The sequence below is a fragment of the Theropithecus gelada genome, chromosome 10, assembly GCF_003255815.1.
Source record: "Theropithecus gelada isolate Dixy chromosome 10, Tgel_1.0, whole genome shotgun sequence".
In the NCBI taxonomy this organism is placed as follows: domain Eukaryota; kingdom Metazoa; phylum Chordata; class Mammalia; order Primates; family Cercopithecidae; genus Theropithecus; species Theropithecus gelada.
Genome location: NC_037678.1, coordinates 11,877,889 through 11,896,857, shown reverse-complemented (window position 1 = coordinate 11,896,857; position 18,969 = coordinate 11,877,889). Strand labels below are relative to the sequence as shown.

Genomic DNA, 18,969 nt, shown 5'->3' with positions numbered 1-18,969 from the left:
ATGTTGCCCCAGCTGGTCTTGAACTCCTGAGTTCTAGCCATCCACCCCCCTCCGACCTCTCAAAGTGCTGGGATTACAGGCGTTACCTACCACACCCGGCCAGAGTAAACCTTTTATGTGAATTATTTATTAGATAAACCAACGCTACAATTTCGGTGGTATTGTTCCCATTTTACGGAAGTGGAAACAACCACAGAAAGGTAATTGCTCAAGGCCACAGAGTTAAGTGCTAGACCTGGATTCAAATCCAGGCAGTCCAACTACAGAACACTGCTGCTGTGTCCTCAGGATAGTGAGGCTGGGCCTAGGCCCGCTGGGCAGATGCATGATCTTTCACTTGTGAACTAGGGAAAAACACTAGTCACCAGTGTGGTACAAACTTGTACTTACATGGATTATTCAAACTGTCAAAATTAGTTGTACTGAAAAATGTCTTGGGGACATCTTTTGAACCAAATCCCTTTTCAGTGAGTATTTTTTCTGGATTTCTCAGGTGAAAGACTTAATCAAAGCATGATGTCTCTAAAAGATGACTTACGCTGGCAATGAATTCCTTTTAAAACAGCATCATACTTAAGTTTATTTTTCTTTACACAATTATAGAACTCAGGCAGACAAGGAGACATACACGGAGTTTTCCATTTTTAATATCTGGTTAAACAAAATACATCTTTTGTAAACAAACCCAGCACAAGGCCAACAACAAAAAAGAATAAAAGCAAGAAAAACAAAAAGCCTAGGGTTGCCCGTTACTGGGCATCAGGGTCAGGCCTGTTCACTTCCTTAAAGGAAGTGGGGCTTTTTGCCCTTGGGCATCAGCATGGGTCCCTGTTCCTAAGCACCAGGATTGGATATGAACAGAGAAACCAGCCCTGAAATGTTTAAGCGTCTTTGCATATCCCATTGGCTCATGGACTCCAAGTGCATGGGGACTCTTTGAAGTGCCATTTGCACAGGCCCAAGCAGATTTGTGGAGAGGAGTTTCCTCCTCTTCCCAAGAAATGGCTTACTATTTCTGACAGTGCCAGTGGCCCCAAGGTCCTGCTTGTGACAATCAGCAAGGTTGGCTGTAACGTCTGGCTGGTGGTGGTTGGAATGTCATTGTACAGGGCGGGGAAAGAGCTCCCTGTGGTGCCAAGCAGGTCTGGTGTAGAAAATGGAGCAGAAGAGACTGCGGCCGGTTGCTGAGAAGACATAATGCAGTAGCCGCTTGGTGGCCTGTTACTCAGCATAAAAAAAATGGCCTTGTTGGATTGAAGATACATGTGCAGAAAAAGTGCTGGTGTCAACATGCACTCCAGTCACAGGGGGAGAAAGCCTCAGCTTCACCCCGTTAAGCTTGCTCAGGATCAACATGCAAGCCCCAGGCTGGCTTTGCTGCTGGAGAGAAGTCTGGCCAGTGGGGCAGCTCTCAGACCCACTGAGATCATTGATGTGAGGGCCAGCGGGTCACCCCTGCCTGCCCACCTGCCTTGAGGCAACCACATCCACTCTGGAGACACACGTGTGGTATACTTATTTCTCCTCTGTTTTCCAAAGTTACAAGAGAAAAGTGGCCTACAACTATTTCAAGAGGTAGGGGCAGGTTGAACTTCCATTGATACATAAAGGAAACGACATAAAGATGACCAGCCCAGGTCCTATTCCATCCATACAGTACAGAACCACCCAACCGGAGCTTGGCACTATAGTGGCAACCTCTGAGCCTAGAGCATCTACTGAATTCTGGCTGTCCCTATTCCAAGCAGCTTATCTTCACAATACTTTCCTCACCCAACTCTGCCCCAAATTAGTGGAATTTGATGTCAAAGGCAGACTTTTTTTTTCTGATTTTGCCAGAGTAAGTAAACTGGGAAAACTGCTCTTTGGCTTCTCTTTTGTCCCAGAGCCTCCTAAATCAATGTTGCGAAATGGTAGGGACAACGCTGGAGTGAAGAAACCAAGCCACCCCATGGCTGTCCCAGTTTGGCTTTAGCCACATCCTGTTCAGTATCTTACTTCATACTGGAATATTAGCATGGAATATTAATTAATTTTTCATTATAAAACTCTGCCGGGTGCAGTGGCTCATGCCTGTAATCCCAGCACTTTGGGAGGCCAAGGCGGGCAGATCACCTGAGGTCGGGAGTTCGAGACCAGCCTGACCAACATGGAGAAACCCTGTCTCTACTAAAAATACAAAATTAGCCGGGCGCGGTGGCAGGCACCTGTAATCCCAGCTACTCGGAAAGCTGAGGCAGGAAAATTGCTTGAACCAGGAGGTGGAGGTTGCAGTGAGCCGAGATCATGCCACTGCACTCCAGCCTGGGCAACAAGAGTGAAACTCAATCTCAAACAACAACAACAAAAATCCTCCATGTGTGGCCATAAACCACCCTTAAACCCGGGGATAAGGGTTGGAGACAGCTCACTGTACCGCTGCTAGGGTTCTGGACATGGTTTCCTGAGAGACCTTTATGCTCTGGGTCCTTCAAACCAGTCACATGGGCTTTGTGTGCACTATCTTCAGACCCACTGTTTTCAGACCCAGACAGGACGGAAAGTGGAGACAGCATCTCTAGGTGAGTGTGGAGCAGCAGTGACAACTCAGCAGAACCTATGTCAAGTCCTCATAGAAAAGGGAAAATAAGCTAGGATTCCCTCCCTGCTCCACTTTCTCCTCTCTTAAATAAAACAAGGGTTTGTGACCGCTGGCCTTGAGTGCACAGAGCTCCTACCTTCCTTGCCCAGGAACAAAACACGGGGTAGTTCTTACAACAGTCCACACGTCTGTCCTATCGCACTGTCAGATCTGAAGGGGAAAAACCCGATGAGATGTTTGGGGAAGTGGGAAGGGCAGACCCACTGTAGAGGCCACAGCACATCACAGAGGACTGAGGGGGCTGAGGCGAGAGGGAGGTTGGGGAGAACTGCTACACGTCAGTCCTCCAACTCTGATGAGCCTCTACCTCTTCTGGTACCACCAGCAGGAGTTCACAGTTCTTTCCTCGCAAATGATGTTTTAGAAACTTCCTATGGAAAAAGAGACAGAAAAAATGAAATACTGTTAAGTTGCAAATTCCAGTCTCAGGACCACAAAGTCACCTGAAACCTCACTATACCCATGGCGACCCAAAACACATTCCTGTAGTCATCTGGTTTTGGAGGCGTCCACGTTTGGTTGCCCTCCAATCTTTCCACTTAAAATTCCAACCTGAATTTTTGCTCATCCTTATAGTTACTGCCAACAGTAGCTGGATCTGTGAATAACAGTACCCAAAGTATTATAAAGGACTTTTTTTGGTTGGTTTGTCTGGAGAGGGAGTTTTGCTCTTGTTGCCTGGGCTGCAGTACAATGGCATGATCTTGGCTCACTGCAATATCTGCCTTCTGGGTTTAAGCGATTCTCCTGCCTCAGCCTCCTGACCAGCTGGGATTATAGGCGCCCGCCACCACGCCTGGCTAATTTTTGTATTTTTAGTAGAGACGGAGTTTTACCATGTTGGCAAGACTGGTCTCGAACTCCTGACCTCACGTGATCCACCCACCTTGGCCTCCCAAAGTGCTGGGATTACAGGCGTGAGCCACCACCTCTAAAGGATTTTTATAAATGTTCTTTGGTCCTAGGGAAATTCAGTCCTCCTTGGCCTGAATGTCCGTCTTCCTTTCTATGAACTGGCAACTACTGTCTCAGTTGTCTTAAATGGAGAGAACATTACAATGCCAGCCCCACCAGACCAGAAGGTTGGTATCTCAGGCTGTGCATCTTCCCTACCAAAAGGACTTAAAAGTACTGGTGGGTCATTGAAGATTAGGGTCAGGTCCAAGACACTATGATTCTATGATTCTAAGTAAGGCAGGGAGAGAATCCAAGGGCACAGGAATTTCATTTCCTTTGTCAAATAACCAGAGATGAGCTCAGTGTCCCCAACATAAGAAATGAAGCAGCCGGCCGGGCGCGGTGGCTCAAGCCTGTAATCCCAGCACTTTGGGAGGCCGAGACGGGCGGATCACGAGGTCAGGAGATGGAGACCATCCTGGCTAACACGGTGAAACCCCGTCTCTACTAAAAATACAAAAAACTAGCCGGGCGAGGTGGTGGGCGCCTGTAGTCCCAGCTACTAGGGAGGCTGAGGCAGGAGAATGGCGTAAACCCAGGAGGCGGAGCTTGCAGTGAGCTGAGATCCAGCCACTGCACTCCAGCCTGGGCGACAGAGCAAGTCTCCATCTCAAAAAAAAAATAAAATAAAAATAAAGAAATGAAGCAGCCTAGCGCCTTAGTCACAACAGGTGCTGATTACCTGAGCTCGCTCTCGCCTCCAATCCACTCGGGCATCTTGAGTTTGGAGTCGAGGTTGTAGTAGGCCCCTCCCACCTCTCGGACACAGATCCAGTGCTGCCTTTTGAGGGGCAGTTTCAGTGGACCCCAGCATAGGCTGGAGGGCAGATTCATGATGAAGCCCATGACATTAGTGAGGGCAATGACACCGACATCCCTGCAGGGGAGAAATGGTGGCAGAATCTGAGGCAGCACACTTCCCAAGGTTCCCTGGCTGTAATACCACAAATGGCTACCTCCCCACTCATGCCATGAGCCCAAGTACTTAAAAGCTTATACCACAACCGTGCTGTTCTCCATCAAGTCAAGCCTGATTCAGATTACCTGCGCTTGTCCCACCAAACAGCTTCATAGCCTTTGGTCTGAAGTGCTGCCATAATGACATTCACATCGTAGTTGCCATTTCCCAGCATGCTCTTCTTGTGAGGTGTCACCATGGTGTTTGGAGACAACCTACCAATGTGAAAAGAGGAGGCTGAGACTTGCTGGGCTGGCTAACCCCTCCTGACCCTGCACTACCGGGGGTGGAGAGCACTTTACATCACTGCTCCTGAAAGTTAGTTTCCCCACATTCAAGTCAAATTTCCCCGGCTTCTACCTAAGTATTTTGTAACTGTTCCACGAAGGAGCCTCACTTATGAAATCCCAGCCTCCCACAGCCTTTCTGCAGTCTTCCTCCTGATACTGATCTTCCTGCCTCATGTAAGCCTTTTTTTTCAACACTGGAAAATAGGATTCAATATTTTCATTTGCATGGATAGTAACTGTTGTCACTCCTGCTTTCTATTTAAGGCATGTACACTTGGAAATCATTAATCATTAAATACTGAAAGGCATACAAGAGCCTAGACAGGTGACACAAATGTATAAACTGGGGTTGGACATAAGGCAATAAAAAGCAGTGAGGCCTATGTGAAACTGGAATGCATGACCCACCTAAAGGCATTGTGTGTGTGTGTGTGTGTGTGTGCGCGTGTGTGTGGTACTTGAATAAATTTTTCTTAAAATACCCAATAAATGAACTGAAAAAAAAGTTGTGCCCAGCAAACAAAACTCGGCTGCAGCACTGGTTTGCCCACCCAGCTTGAAGTCATTCACTTCCAGGGTGCTTTAGCCAGTCTGTATTTCAAGACAAGGTCCAAGTTGAAGGCATTTCTAATCCTATTATTTTGCTTTCATAAACTTGTCAGGCCAGGAGCTGAGGAAAGGCCATTTTGAAGGAAGGGTTCAAGGGGAATACCTTTGGGCTTTGTGTGAAGGGGAGAAAAGGAAGTGTGGTGAGTTCCTCAGGACATAAAGTGCATCTTCAAGAGGCTACTACATGCCATCTCCAGAAAAGAATCAAGACATTAGGCCAAGGATGTCAATTCTAAAAAACTTAAGAAATCTTGTAAAGTGTTTTTTAAATTTTTCTGTGCACAGCAAAAATACTGGTATTTTTTTTCTTTCTTTTTTTTTTGAGTCAGAGTCTTGCTCTGTCGCTCAGGCTGGAGTGCAATGGTGCGATCTCAGCTCACTGCAACCTCCGTCTCCTGGGTTCAAGCGATTCTCCTGCCTCAGCTTCCCAAGTAGCTGGGATTACAGGCGCCCGCCACCATGCCCAGCTAATTTTTGTATTTTTAGTTGAGACGGGGTTTCACTGTGTTGGCCAGGCTGGTCTCAAACTCCTGACCTTGTGATCCACCCGCCTCAGCCTCTCAAAGTGCTGAGATTATAGGCGTGAGTCACTGTACCCAGCAATACTGGTATTTTTCAAATATAAAACATACTCCTGGCCAGGCGCGGTGGCTCATGCCTGTAATTCCAGCACTCTGGGAGGGTGAGGTGGGCAGATCACTTGAGGTCAGGAGTTCAAGACCAGCCTGGGTAACGTGGTGAAACTCCATCTCTACTAAAAATACAAAAATTAGCCACGTGTGGTGGTGCACGCCTGTAGTTCCAACTACTCAGGAGACTGAGGCAGCGAACTGCTTGAACATGGGAGGCAGAGGCTGCAGTGAGCCGAGATTGCACCATTGCATCCAGCCTGGGTGACAGAGTGAGACTCCGTCTCAAAAACAAAAACAAAACCAAAAAAAACCCATGCTCCTGGCTGGGGGTGGTGGCTCACGCCTGCAATCCCAGCACTTTGGAAGGCCAAGGTGGGAGGATCGCTTGAGCCTGGGAGTTAGAGACCAGCCTGGGCAACATGGCAAAACACTGTCTCTGCAAAAAAATACGAAAATTAGGTGGGCATGGTGGGATGTACCTGTGGTCCCAGTTTCTTGGAAGGCTGAGGTGGGAAGATCACCTGAGCCAGGGAAGTTAAGGCTGTGGGGAGCCACGACTGCACTCCAGCCTGGGTGACAGAGTAAGACCCTGTCTCAAAAAAAAAAAAAAAAAAAAAAAAACCCAAAATTAAAAACAACAAACATACTGCTGCCACTGCTTAAAACCTTCCAATGGCACCTAAAGCACTTAAATACACTCTAAACTACTTCCTTTGGCCTGCAAGGCCCTCAAGGTCCTGCAGATCTCATCTCTTACCTTTTATTACACTGACCTTCTTACTGTTCTCTAAAAACAAAGCTCTTTTTCTCACTGTGCACTCATGCACTCACTCACTGTTCCCGCTGTCTGGAATGTTCTTTCTGTAGTTCCTTATTGTTTGGGTGTCAAATGTTACTGCCATAGAGAGGCCTTTTCTTTTCTTTTTCTTTTTTTGAGACAGAGTCTGGCTCTGTTGCCCAGGCTGGAGTGCAATGGAGCCATCTCAGCTCACTGTAACCTCCGGAGAGGCCTTTTCTTGACCACCCAACCATAAGTTTCTCCCAGTCACCACCTCACATCAACCTTTTGATTTAATTATAGCCCTGTCACTACCAGATGGGTTTCTCATTGGTCTGTTTTTCTACACTAGACTGACAGCAGGGGCCTTGACTATCTGAAAGCTACATTGCTAGGGCCTAAAGAGTGCCTGGCACAAGACAGGTGCTCAAGGAATGTTTGCTGAAATGTTCAGTGTTTATTTTTGTTATCCTTCTCTTTCCCTGTAAACATTAGTAACTGACTCTTAAAAGGGCTTATATGCTCATCTCCAGGGCTAGCAAAGAAATCTGCAACCAAACTTTATCTTACCTGTAATAATAACTACCACTTATTGAAAAACCTCTGTGCCAAGCACTATGATAAGGTACTTTAATTTGCATTTCATTTAATCTTCACATCTTCATAAACCTATGAGGATGTGAATTATTTCTATTGTATAGGTCCATAAAAGTGAGGTTTGGTGGTTTTAACTGACCTGCCCATGAGCACTTACAAGTGACAGAACTAGGATCCAACCCTGGATTCATTTGAACCCAAAGTTACGCTTTGCTATCTTACAGCAAGGACCCAAGAATCAGAGTGGCAGGGGGTGGGGGCTTGAAAAGAGGAGAGGCCAGCTATGTCCCTGAGGCCTGGGGCTGAAACATAGCTTAAAAAGACAAAGGCTCTCCATGGGTTCTTGCACATTTGGATTAAATGAGAACACATTGCCAGGTGCAGTGGCCCACGCCTGTCATCCCAGCACTTTGGGAGGCTGAGGTGGGAGGATCACTTGAGGCCAGGAGTTTGAGACCAGCCTGGCCAACATGGTGAAACCCTGTCTCTACTAAAAATACAAAAAAATTAGCCAGGTGTGGTGGTGGGTGGCTGTAATCTCAGTTACTTGGGAGGCTGAGGCAGGAGAAATCGCTTGAACCTGGGAGGCAGAGGTTGCAGTGAGCCAAGATTGTGCCATAGCACTCCAGCCTGGGCAACAAGAGCAAAACTCTGTCTTTAAAAAAAAAAAAAAAAAGAGAACACATATGAAAGAAGGGCTAGTCCCAGATATAATTGGTTCTTTTCCCTTTCCCAAGCTTCTAATAGCTTCTTGTTCCTTTCAGTGAAGTCTCTGACCAGTACATGAATGACGGCTCCAACAAAATGCTGAGTCTTCTACCTCGTTCACCATCAAACTCCCTACCAGGCTCAAACCTTAGAGCAGCGCTTCCCAAGAGTGCTCCTGGAGATGCCATTTCCATGTTCATTAACAGAGGACTCCAGAAGGCAGCCAATACAGTAACAGCTGAATGAACCAAGTAGGTAAATGGGTTTCCTAAAGAATTCTTGGAGTCCCTAACATGCTAATCTTCACCTTCAGTCTCAAGGCAAGGGGTTATAAAATATGTTTTAGTTTCCAAACAAATTTACCACACACTTGTTTTGAGGTATAACTTATAGAACCAGGGTTCCAATGATCTTTCTTCCCTGTCCTTCATCTTCTGTCTTGGATTCAAATCCGTTCCTATTACCACTCCATCTCTCTCCTAACCAGAGGCTCCTCACCTCACACCTTGACTTTTGAAACAGATTTCTAAATTGATCACCTTGCTTCCAAGTGTTCCTTCCACCAATTCAGCCTCTATGTTCCTGCCAAATTCACCAAGGCATCAATTCACTTCCCCTTGTATACACAGGAACTGACAATGGTACCAACTACCTGGCTGGCCAGTTCTATACCTCCTGGCCCCACTTGGCCAGCTATATCCCTCTCATTGGGCTTGGTGCACTTTAGGCACCATGATCATATGGCCTTTATTCTATTTTTTCTTCCTCTGTCACCTAGGCTGGAGTACAGTGGTGTGACTGTAGCTCACTGTAGCCCCAAACTCCTGGGCTCAACTGATCCTCCTGTCTCAGCCTCCCTCTTGAGCCACTGTGCCAGCAGCCTCTATTCTTTTATCCTATTTCCTGTTCCAAGCCAAATCCTACAGCTTCTTCACACCCTATCTCTTCCATAGGATCTTTCCTGGATCCTCTGTGAAAAAGGAGGGAGAGTGAGGACCATACATATCTGTGTTCATATCCAAGCACCATCAACACTAACTGTGAGATTTAATCTCCATGCCTGTTACTTTGCCTGTAAAAATGGAAATAATTACTATTTTACAGAACTGTTGGAGAATTCAGTTATTTTATATATGTTCAATCAAACACTAAATTTCTAGATAGTTCTTTATATCCCTCACAGCTAGGCACTGGCAACTCAACACATGTTGGGCAATCTGAATACAGGAAATGTTGAGAGTAGCTTCCATCTCATTCTAGAGGAATGGTCATTTGAATAAGTGGGGCCCACCCAGTGTATTCACCATACCAGCACTTGCTTGTACTTTTAACAGTAATCAAGTGGCCACTGTGTTAACTGCTTTTACGGGCTTTATCACTTCCAGCCATCTTGATACCATAAACATGGAAGCTGAGGTGCAAAGGTTATGGTGACTTGCATAGTCAGGCATAGCTGGTGAGTGGCAGGGCTAGGATTCGCCTCTACCCTAAACAATACTGGACAGTGCTCTGGATATTTCAACACACCAGTCCCACTGAGTTCCATGGGATCCTGATGATTCCAGTGGAAAGTATTCTTGAGACTCCTTGGCAAACTCCTGTTCAGGACTGTCTTAATGATTTCCATAGAAATTCTGGGCTACAGCTCTGCAGACTCTTGCATGAGCTGACCCAGTGTCCCTCCGCTGGGAGAGAGAGGGCTGAAGAGATGCCTGCACACCTGCTTTTGTTTTCAGGCTGGAACTGCGAAGTTTCCTCTCTGATTTTCCAACAGTGTAATTTCTTTCTAGCGGAAGGACCCTCAGAAAGCAATCAGAGGAGTGCGGAGTAAAAATAAATCAAGTTCTTGTGACTCAGTTTGGGACAGAAGCCGAGAGTCTTCAGCAATAAAGTTTCTTTTAAATTCATGCAAAATAGGACACCCAGCCCCCACAGTGATTCCTGGTCATTCATGAGTGGAGAAAACAATAATCTAGACAGTGACCTCCTCAAATGTTCTGTTGGAGAGTTTCTAGAATCCCTCTTCCACTCGCCAGAAGAGCAGAGGAAGGCTTGGAAGGGTAGAGAGCCTGAGGAATCACCTTCAACCCCGCCACCATCAATCAAATCAAAGGAAACCACAGCACCCACCCCCAGAACCCTGGCTAGGCAGAAATTTTAAGATCAATTTGGCCTTCCTCAATGAGCAGAATGTGCTGAGTAGATCATTTCTCCTCTGACCAGCCTTTCTCAATTAATCTCCCACAAGCCTCATACTTTGTTGTGTGAAAGTATTTCTGGCTTCAGGAGTTGGCTCCCTGCTCTCTCTGGATGGGTCTCAAATGTTGAGTGGGGGAGCAGAAGCCCTCACTCTGTCTCACCACTGTATTGACCTGCCTCCTCCCCTCGGCCCCTTTCTCTTTGCCCACCCAGCTTTCACCACAAACCTCGGATCCTGCTGCCAGGAGTCCCTTCTGGACTGCAGACATTTCATTCACTTGAACATGAGCACCAAGCTACATGCCAGCCACTGGCTGTGGGGGTACAACCGTGAAACAGTCCTACTGGTTCTTACCCTCAAAGGGCTCAGGGTCAAATCAGAGACACAAAAATGTAAACAGATCAAAACAGCCTGGCAAGCACCATTTAACAGAAATATTAACAGGCTAGGTGCAGTGGCTCACGCCTATAATCCTAGCACTTTGGGAGGCCAAGGCAGGCGGATCACTTGAGCTCAGGAGTTCGAGACCAGCCTGGCAACATGGCAAAACCCATCTCTACCAAAAGTAAAACACATAAAATAATTAGCTGGGCATGGTGGCACATGCCTGTGGTTCCAGCTACTTGGGAGGCTGAAGTGGGAGGACTGCTTAAGCCTGGGAGGTAGAGGTTTCAGTGAGCTAAGATCGCACCACTGCACTGCAGCCTGGGTGAAGGTGAGACCCCCAACTCAAAAATTAAAAAAAAAGAAAAAAAATGTATATATATAAAGAGTTGTATGAATAAGCCCACTCAGTTCACAGTGCTGTCTTTTCAGATCCCTTTTGTGAGTAAAGTCCTTTCACATTCATCACCTTGTTTGTTCCAGACACCTCTGTGAGGTAGGTGAGGCAGATTTATTTCACAGATAAACAAAAACGCTTCCCACTGAACTCTTCAGAGCTGTGCTGTCCAATATGGTAGCCAATTTCTGCGTGTTATTTAGATTTAATTAAATTTAAATAAAAGTTAAAATACAAACAAACAAACAAAAAAGAAATTCTGGGCTACAAAGTGAGCCTCTCACTTCTGTCATCACAGTCAGAAGTTAGAGCCATGAGATGTGATGTAAAAGTGAAAAGACGGGCCGCATGCGGTGGTTCATACCTGTAATCCCAGCACTTTGGGAGACCGAGGCAGGCGGATCACGAGGTCAAGAGATCAAGAGCATGCTGGCTAACATGGTGAACCCCCATCTCTACTAAAGATACAAAAAATTAGCTAGGCATGGTGGTGGGCGCCTGTAGTCCCAGCTACTCGGGAGGCTGAGGCAGGAGAATGGCCTGAACCTGGGAGGCAGAGCTTGCAGTGAGCCGAGATCGTGCCACTGCACTCCAGCCTGGCAGACAGAGTGAGAGACTCCGTCTCAGGAAAAAAAAAGTGAAAAGACGGGCTCTAGTCCAGGTCTCCCCACTGTCTGTGTCCTCAGATAAGTCCCTGTTCCTCTCTCATGGTTTCCACTGTGTCTGACTATGGTGATGAATTTAGATATTAATGAAAAAAGGAAATGGAAGACATTTCATCAAGATTCTTTTCCCCACCCTAATTCTTTCTTTCCTTATCAGATCTGAAGAGATGTGACATCAGAAAATATGGCTCAGAACTTCCTGATGTTTCTAAATCAGGCATGGGTCAAAGAGCTAGGCACACATTAGTAATCTGTAGGTGTTAGCTATTATTACTACATGTTTGCCTAGCCCTTGGACAAGAGAATTCAAGTCTCTAGAGGTTAATACTTAACAGCAACTTTTCTCAGTTATAATCACCCACTTTTAAATGTGGCCCCTTCCACCTGCTCAGGGACTATGTAATGGGGAGGCTGGAATAGTCACCCTCTGTGGTAGAAAATGCTAGTCGTTCACCAATATCCCCAATCTCTTTGTCCCTTCCAACTTTCATTAGATTTTTTTCCCTTGATACCAAGCTACTTTTTGCCTAGATTTTTTTTTTTTTTTTGAGATAGGGTCTTACTCTTTTGCCCAGGCTGGAGTGCAGTGGCACGAACATGGCTCACTGCAGCCTCGACCTCCTGGGCTCAGGTCATCTTCCCATCTCAGCCTCCCAAGTAGCTGGACTACAGAACTACAGGCCCCCATGCCCAGCTAATTTTTAAATTTTTTTTGTAGAGATAGGGTCTCATTATGTTGCCCAGGCTGGTCTCAAACTGCTGGGCTGAAGTCATCCACCCAACTCAGCCTCCCAAAGTACTGCGATTACAGGCATGAGCCACCAAGCCCAGCCCTGGATACACTTTAATATTAAATATCCAAGACTGGGCGTGGTGGCTCACTCCTGCAATCCTAGCATTTTGGGAGGCCAAGGTGGGTGGATCACGAGGTCAGGAGTTCGAGACCAGCCTGGCCAACATGGTGAAACCCCGTCTCTACTAAAAATACAGTAATTAGCCGGACGTGGTGGTGGGCGTCTATAATCTCAGCTACTCGGGAGGCTGAGGTAGGAGGATTCCTTGAACCCGGGAGGTGGAAGTTGCAGTGAGCTGAGATCATGCCACTGCACTCCAGCCTGGGCAGACAGAGCAAGACTCCATCTCGGGTGGGGGGAAAAATCCTATTTGGGAGAGGAATGCAGAGCTAGATGCAAGAATCAGATCACTTAAAAACTGGGATGAGTCTAGTGAAAATGTTTCAGGCCTGAGTATTTTCAAAACAACCTAGCAAAGCTGCCATCATATAATTTGATCTGCGCGGACTGCCAGGCACTATGAGGCACCATAGAAAAAACAAGTCGAACAGGCCTCAGCCTCTGAGAATCATATAATTTGATTCTATGACCCTTTTTTTTCAAACCTTAGACACTTTTTTTGAGAGATGGGAGTCTCACTCTGTCACCCAGGCTGGAGTACAGTGGTGCGATGTTGGCTCACTGCAACCTCCACCTTACGGGTTCAAGTGATTCTCCTGCCTCAGTTTCCTGAGTAGCTGGGACTACAGGCGTGCGCCACCATGCCCAGCTGATTTTTGTATTTTTTAGTAGAGACATGGTTTTGTTATATGTTGGCCATGCTGGTCTCAAACTCCTGACCCTCAGGTGATCTGCCTGCCTCTGCCTCCCAGAGTGCTGGGATTACAGGGGTGAGCCACTGTGCCTGGCCCACATTCTTTACATAAAATGATGAGCTTGAATATCTACATCTGTATACATATACACTGATGACACTTGCCCAGTTTATCTTTTCTCCAATTTCACAGGTTGAAAACAGATGCTTTTTAAACAAATGACCTCTTTTTGCAGATGTTACCACTATGTTCAAATCCTGGACCAAGCCTCTGACACACCTGACTCCTCTCTTCCCTGTCCTTGTTTCCGCCATGTTGAGTCATTAGCCTAGCTCTGAGTTCCTATTCATTTCTAAGCATGAATCATCTCATATCCACAACTCTGTTGAAACTCCACCCTGCTTTTGTATTTTGCTTCTTTTTTCTGGCTAAAATTCAACTGCTAGGATGAACTTCCTCTCAACAAATAGTGCTTATCAACATTTCCCTCCCATTTCTACCATTCACTAGCCACACTTTAAAACAGCATAGAATTATTTCTGCTAAGGTCCAAATCGATCACTTTTCACTTTTTTTTTTTTTTTTTTTTTGAGACGGAGTCTCGCTCTGTAGCCCAGGCTGGAGTGCAGTGGCCGGATCTCTGCTCACTGCAAGCTCCGCCTCCCGGGTTCACGCCATTCTCCGGCCTCAGCCTCCCGAGTAGCTGGGACTACAGGCGCCCGCCATCTCGCCCGGCTATTTTTTGTATTTCTTAGTAGAGACGGGGTTTCACTGTGTTCGCCAGGATGGTCTCGATCTCCTGACCTCGTGATCCGCCCATCTCGGCCTCCCAAAGTGCTGGGATTACAGGCTTGAGCCACCGCGCCCGGCCCACTTTTCACTTTTTAATTGCTCTAAATGCCAGGGTTCTAACTTCACTGAAATCTAATCTCAAGCCTTGGTTAAAGGATAGCTGAGAAGTGCTTCTCAGGGGCTGAGGCCTGTTCGACTTGTTTTCTCTATGGTGCCTCATAGTGCCTGGCACTCCGCAGGCAGCTAGTCAGTGTTTGTTTAAAAAATTCCATCTTCTCTCCCTCACCTCTTCTCCCTTTGCTTTTTCCTCTAGATTCCTTTCACACTTCTTTATTTTTTGTTCCTACCTATTCACATTGTTTCAATATAAAATACTCTACGCAGAATTCCACTTCTGGAATTGGGACAGAATACACGCCCTTATGTGCTGGCTTGCCAGCACTTTTTTTTTTTTGAGATGGAGTCTCGTTCTGTCGCCCGGGCGGGAGTGCAGTGGCCGGATCTCAGCTCATTGCAAGCTCCGTCTCCCGGGTTCACGCCATTCTCCTGCCTCAGCCTTCGGAGTAGCTGGCACTACAGGCGCCCGCCACCTCACCCGGCTAGTTTTTTGTATTTTTTAGTAGAGACGGGGTTTCACTGTGTTAGCCAGGATGGTCTCGATCTCCTGACCTCGTGATCCGCCCGTCTCGGCCTCCCAAAGTGCTGGGATTACAGGCTTGAGCCACCGCGCCCGGCCTCTGCCAGCACTTTTTAGATCTTTTTATTATGCTGCTAGAATTGGGGAGTGCAGTACAATTCGCCAAAGCTTCAAAAGGAATAGGATATTCGTTCCATGTGGGCATTTAGCAAATATTTACCATTCTTGTATTCAGGAGAACACAGCTGAGAAACTCCTGTTACCATCCACACACGCTTGATGAACATAGTCCAGAATGTCAGTACTGGCCCAGCTCGGCAGCTGGAGGAACAGCTACTGACAGCACTCTACAGGCCCTTCCAGTACTCGAGAAACAGGAGAGTGGTTAGTGGGGCGGGTTCTAGAGTCACAAGGCATGGGGCCAAATCCTGCCATCAATAGCTATGAACTCTGTGCCATGATTTCCTCATCTGGAAAAATGGGCAGCAACAGAATCCATCTTGGAAGATCAGTATGAGGACTGAGTGAACACAAGGAAAGCACTCAGAATGGTGCTTTGCACCAAGTGTTCATACGTGTTAGTGATCCCATCGTTATTCCCATAGTCAGATCAGGGGCCAAACGTACAGAAGTGAAAACTTTTCTACCACAGTGTGACTGGATACACAGAATCTTGTTTCTGGAATTTATTCACTAGTGGGTGAAACTGGGCAAATCGCCTAAAATGAATCCTAGTTTCCTAAGTTCATTATTGGTGAGGTTGTTGCAAGATTGTCTGTACATATCACAAAGTACTAAGCACATTCAGGTATTTCACCCTGAGTCCTTTCTTCTCCCTAGTTTTAGATCAGGAAATAATTTGCAAATCTGATTAGGAGTAGGAGAAATACTAACGGCTGGCCAAAAGGAAGCAGTCCAATGTACTGGGTTCTCCTTTCAGTGACATGACCTGATGATCTGAGACAAATGATCTTACCTCCCAGTGCCCCAGGTCCTGAAGAGTCAATTCTACTTGCTGCCAGATAATGGCCATGATGCAAATAACATATTTATCCTGGTAAGGCATTACTCTGGTTACTACTGGCATTAGAAAATAATTAGTCTCATTATAGTTTTGTCTGCATCTGGGGATTAACATTCTTCTAAGAGTAGGCCTCTGGCTCTTTCAGGGCAAATGGTCCATACGTGTGTTTTACAAATCACCCCAAATAGGTTGCTACCAGCTGTAATTCTGGTCCCTATGTGGCAATAATTTCATTTCCAAGCTAAGAGAGTAAAAAAAAGGTCTTCTGGAATTGTCAATATGTACTGCTTGAAGAACGCTTGAGCTTCTCTGCAGTGAGGACTGTGTGGGCCTAATCCTTTCTAGTTGGGGTCATCAGGCAAGATCACCATCTGAGTTGCTATGGACTGCAGATATGCTGTTATGTCCATCAAGACACCACAGAACTGACTCTCAAAACCTTTAAAGTAATTCTAGAAAATCAAAGCAAAGAGAAAAAAGCTGAGCTTTTTTTTTTTTTTTTTTTTTTTTTCCTGAGACCTGTCACCCAGGCTGGAGTGCAGTGGCACAATCTCTGCTAACTGCAACCTCCACTTCCCGAGTTCACGTGATTCTCCTGCCTCAGCCTCCCGACTAGCTGGGACAAGCGTGCACCACCACACCCGACTTAATTTTTGTATTTTTAGTAGAGACGAGGTTTCACCATGTTGGCCAGGCTGGTCTCAAACTCCTGAACTCAGGTGATCCGCCCTCCTTGGCCTCCCAAAGTGCTGGGATTATACCGTGCTTGGCCAAAAGCTGAACCTCTACTAACCCGTGGGGTGGCATTTGTTCTAAATGGGTAAGAAAGGCCATCTAGAATAAAGGAGAAAGAGGTGATCTGGAGTCAACTTCAAATTATAACTGTGCTATTTAGAAGCTATTTGGACATATTACCTGACCTTTCTATCAGTAAAATACAGGCAGTGAAATGATTGTTAGGAGGGCTACACAAAGCAATGTACGAACAGCACCACTGCCAGCACATGGCTCACAGAAAAGCTGAGCATTGTGTATACCTCTTGCTTGTGGTAGTCACCACATTCCACCTTTGATGACAGGCGACTGAACGTGTATGTGTCGGGTCCCACTTCTAGACTGCAAACTCCTCGGCAGCAGAACTTTAGAGGCATTTAGCATAGTGGTCAACAGCATAGATGTAAGAATTCAACCCCAGCTCCAAGTCTTGTTACCTTGAGCAAAGTACGGAACTAAATGTGCCTTCATCAGTAAAATGGAAATAACACCACGTATTAACACGTATTCCATGGGATTGTTGAGCAGATCACTCAAGAAAACACAGCCGAGAATATGAGCACTTTCCTAGCCCACAGTAAGTGCCCGATACATAGTAGTGATTATCTTTTCCTGTCTTGTGTCCCTTATACCTGCTAATGGCATCTAGCTAATACCTACAGATTTAAAGGTTTATGAAACTGAGACATTATCCCACCCACAGAAATCCAGAAATATCAGTAAGTATCAAGATGCCAAGGAGAAGGGTCCCCTACCTCTGGAAAATCTCTTGCAGCGTCTCCCGGGTGAAGGCATTGCTGTCCTGGAAGACGTTATTGAGGGCGTGGAGGGCACAAAGCTCCCTGCGCTGTTTCTCATGGTAGATTTGTGGGGGTGCTGCCTGGGGCAGCTCCAATGATTCAGATTTGGCCTTGTCTCCTTTCCATGGCACACAACTCATGTTTTTTGTTTTAGGTTCCAGAGATGGCTATAAACACCCTACTCTTCCCTCCAGAAGAATGTAACCTTCTCAGTCTTTTCCGGGTTCCTGAGGTTCACCTTATTCTCTGGTGTCCATGATTTATGCTTTGTCACTGGGAGAAAAGACTGGAATCAAACGGAAAAAAAAAACCCCACCTCTTTTCTCCTCTCAATAGAAAAATAACTTTTGGATTACTTTCATTTTGCTACCACTGTCAAATTGCAGAATTAAAAAAAAAAAAACCCCATAAAATGTAAGACCTTGTTTCCGTTTCCCCACCCTTCCCTCCCACCCCCCTCAAAACTCCCCACGATTTTCTTGCTGTTTCCCTCTGCAAATGCCAGGCCTCAAAGCAGGAGGACCGAACAGCATCGGTCACATCGCTCCTTTTCTTCCATTTCTTTCGAACCACGACGCCACTGACTCGGGAGACAAGGCCTGGGTGGCGGATAACGCGCACGAGTCGAGCAGCTAGCGCGGGCCGGCAGGCGTGGGACCGCGAGCCGCGCGGGGGCCTCGGGGGCAGCCCTCCATTCCCTTGGGTACGGTGGGGCCCGCAGGGCGCGGCTCCCTCGGAAGGCGCGGACTCTCGCCCTCTGGCCGCGGCCCTGCGGAGGAAGAGACAACTCCGGTCAGCGGCGAGCGGGCGCGGGAAGTGCACGGCGGAGCCGGCCCCTGCCCGAGGGAAGGTTCCTTCCGCGCGGCGACGGGTTGGCCCGCAAGGGGTGGGGCCGGACAGTCAGCCTCGCGCTCCTGAGCCCGGACCCACCCGGTTCGCCGCCCCTACACCAACCTCCCCGCCCGTCACGTGAGCGAAGGCCCAGACGCCCTCCCGCCGCGCCACTGGCTGCAGACCCCAACGCCGTCGGGACCGCTCAACGCCAGCCGTCCCCTCACCGCCAACGGCCGCCACCTGGAGTGCGGGCCGCCAACTGGGCCGCGCGGGCGGGCGCGCGCACCTGAGCCCGACGTCACCGGCCCCCGCCCGACGCGTGCTCCGGAAACGCCCTCTGGCGCCGTCCTTGCTCCTCCCAGCCGTGGCGTCACGCCTAGCGTAGGTCTGACGTCATCGGCACCGGCCTGGGAGCCGGGGACGCCGGGCGTGTACGGGCGAAGTTGAATGGTTGGGGTGTGGCAGAGGCAGTAGGTGTGGGGCAGCGGGCTGCGGAGCTCGGCGGCGGCCGGCAGGATTGGGGTCCAGCCGCTCGGCTCCGCGCTGTCCCTGGCGGGGCGGGGCGGGATGGGGCGGCCTGAGGGAGTCCTGCAGGCCAGCGGCTGCCGTCCGCGGCTTTCCGCACCCCTCCCCTCTCTGGGCCACGCTTCTCGGCCGAGCGTTCTCGCTCCTTCTGCGTTGAC

General features: G+C 47.7%; 1 protein-coding gene across 3 annotated transcripts; it reads right to left on the bottom strand.

Annotated features, from left to right (window-relative positions):
• Positions 1–554: 554 nt before the first annotated feature.
• JOSD1 (Josephin domain containing 1) lies at positions 555–18,637 on the bottom strand. 3 transcript variants are annotated; one of them, XM_025398678.1, is made up of 5 exons: positions 18,511–18,574; positions 17,408–18,221; positions 4,643–4,771; positions 4,281–4,475; positions 555–3,012 (listed from the first exon to the last, which is right to left on the bottom strand). In XM_025398678.1, the coding sequence occupies exons 2-5, from the start codon at positions 17,590–17,592 to the stop codon at positions 2,913–2,915; spliced, it is 609 nt and encodes a 202-aa protein (XP_025254463.1). In that variant the 5' UTR covers positions 17,593–18,221; positions 18,511–18,574; the 3' UTR covers positions 555–2,912. The 3 variants fall into 3 exon arrangements, with proteins under 3 accessions (XP_025254463.1, XP_025254461.1, XP_025254462.1); XM_025398676.1 differs by having other exon boundaries at positions 18,407–18,552; XM_025398677.1 differs by having other exon boundaries at positions 561–3,012; positions 18,573–18,637.
• Positions 18,638–18,969: the final 332 nt, after the last annotated feature.

Excerpts from the sequence above, each read along its gene's own strand:
- JOSD1 (XM_025398677.1), bottom strand. The coding sequence starts at position 17,592 with ATGAGTTGTGTGCCATGGAAAGGAGACAAGGCCAAATCTGAATCATTG. Across the intron at positions 4,476-4,642 it reads GTTTGGTGGGACAAGCGCAG|GGATGTCGGTGTCATTGCCC; the intron begins GTAATCTGAATC and ends TCTCCCCTGCAG. Across the intron at positions 3,013-4,280 it reads GGAGGCGAGAGCGAGCTCAG|GAAGTTTCTAAAACATCATT; the intron begins GTAATCAGCACC and ends CTTTTTCCATAG.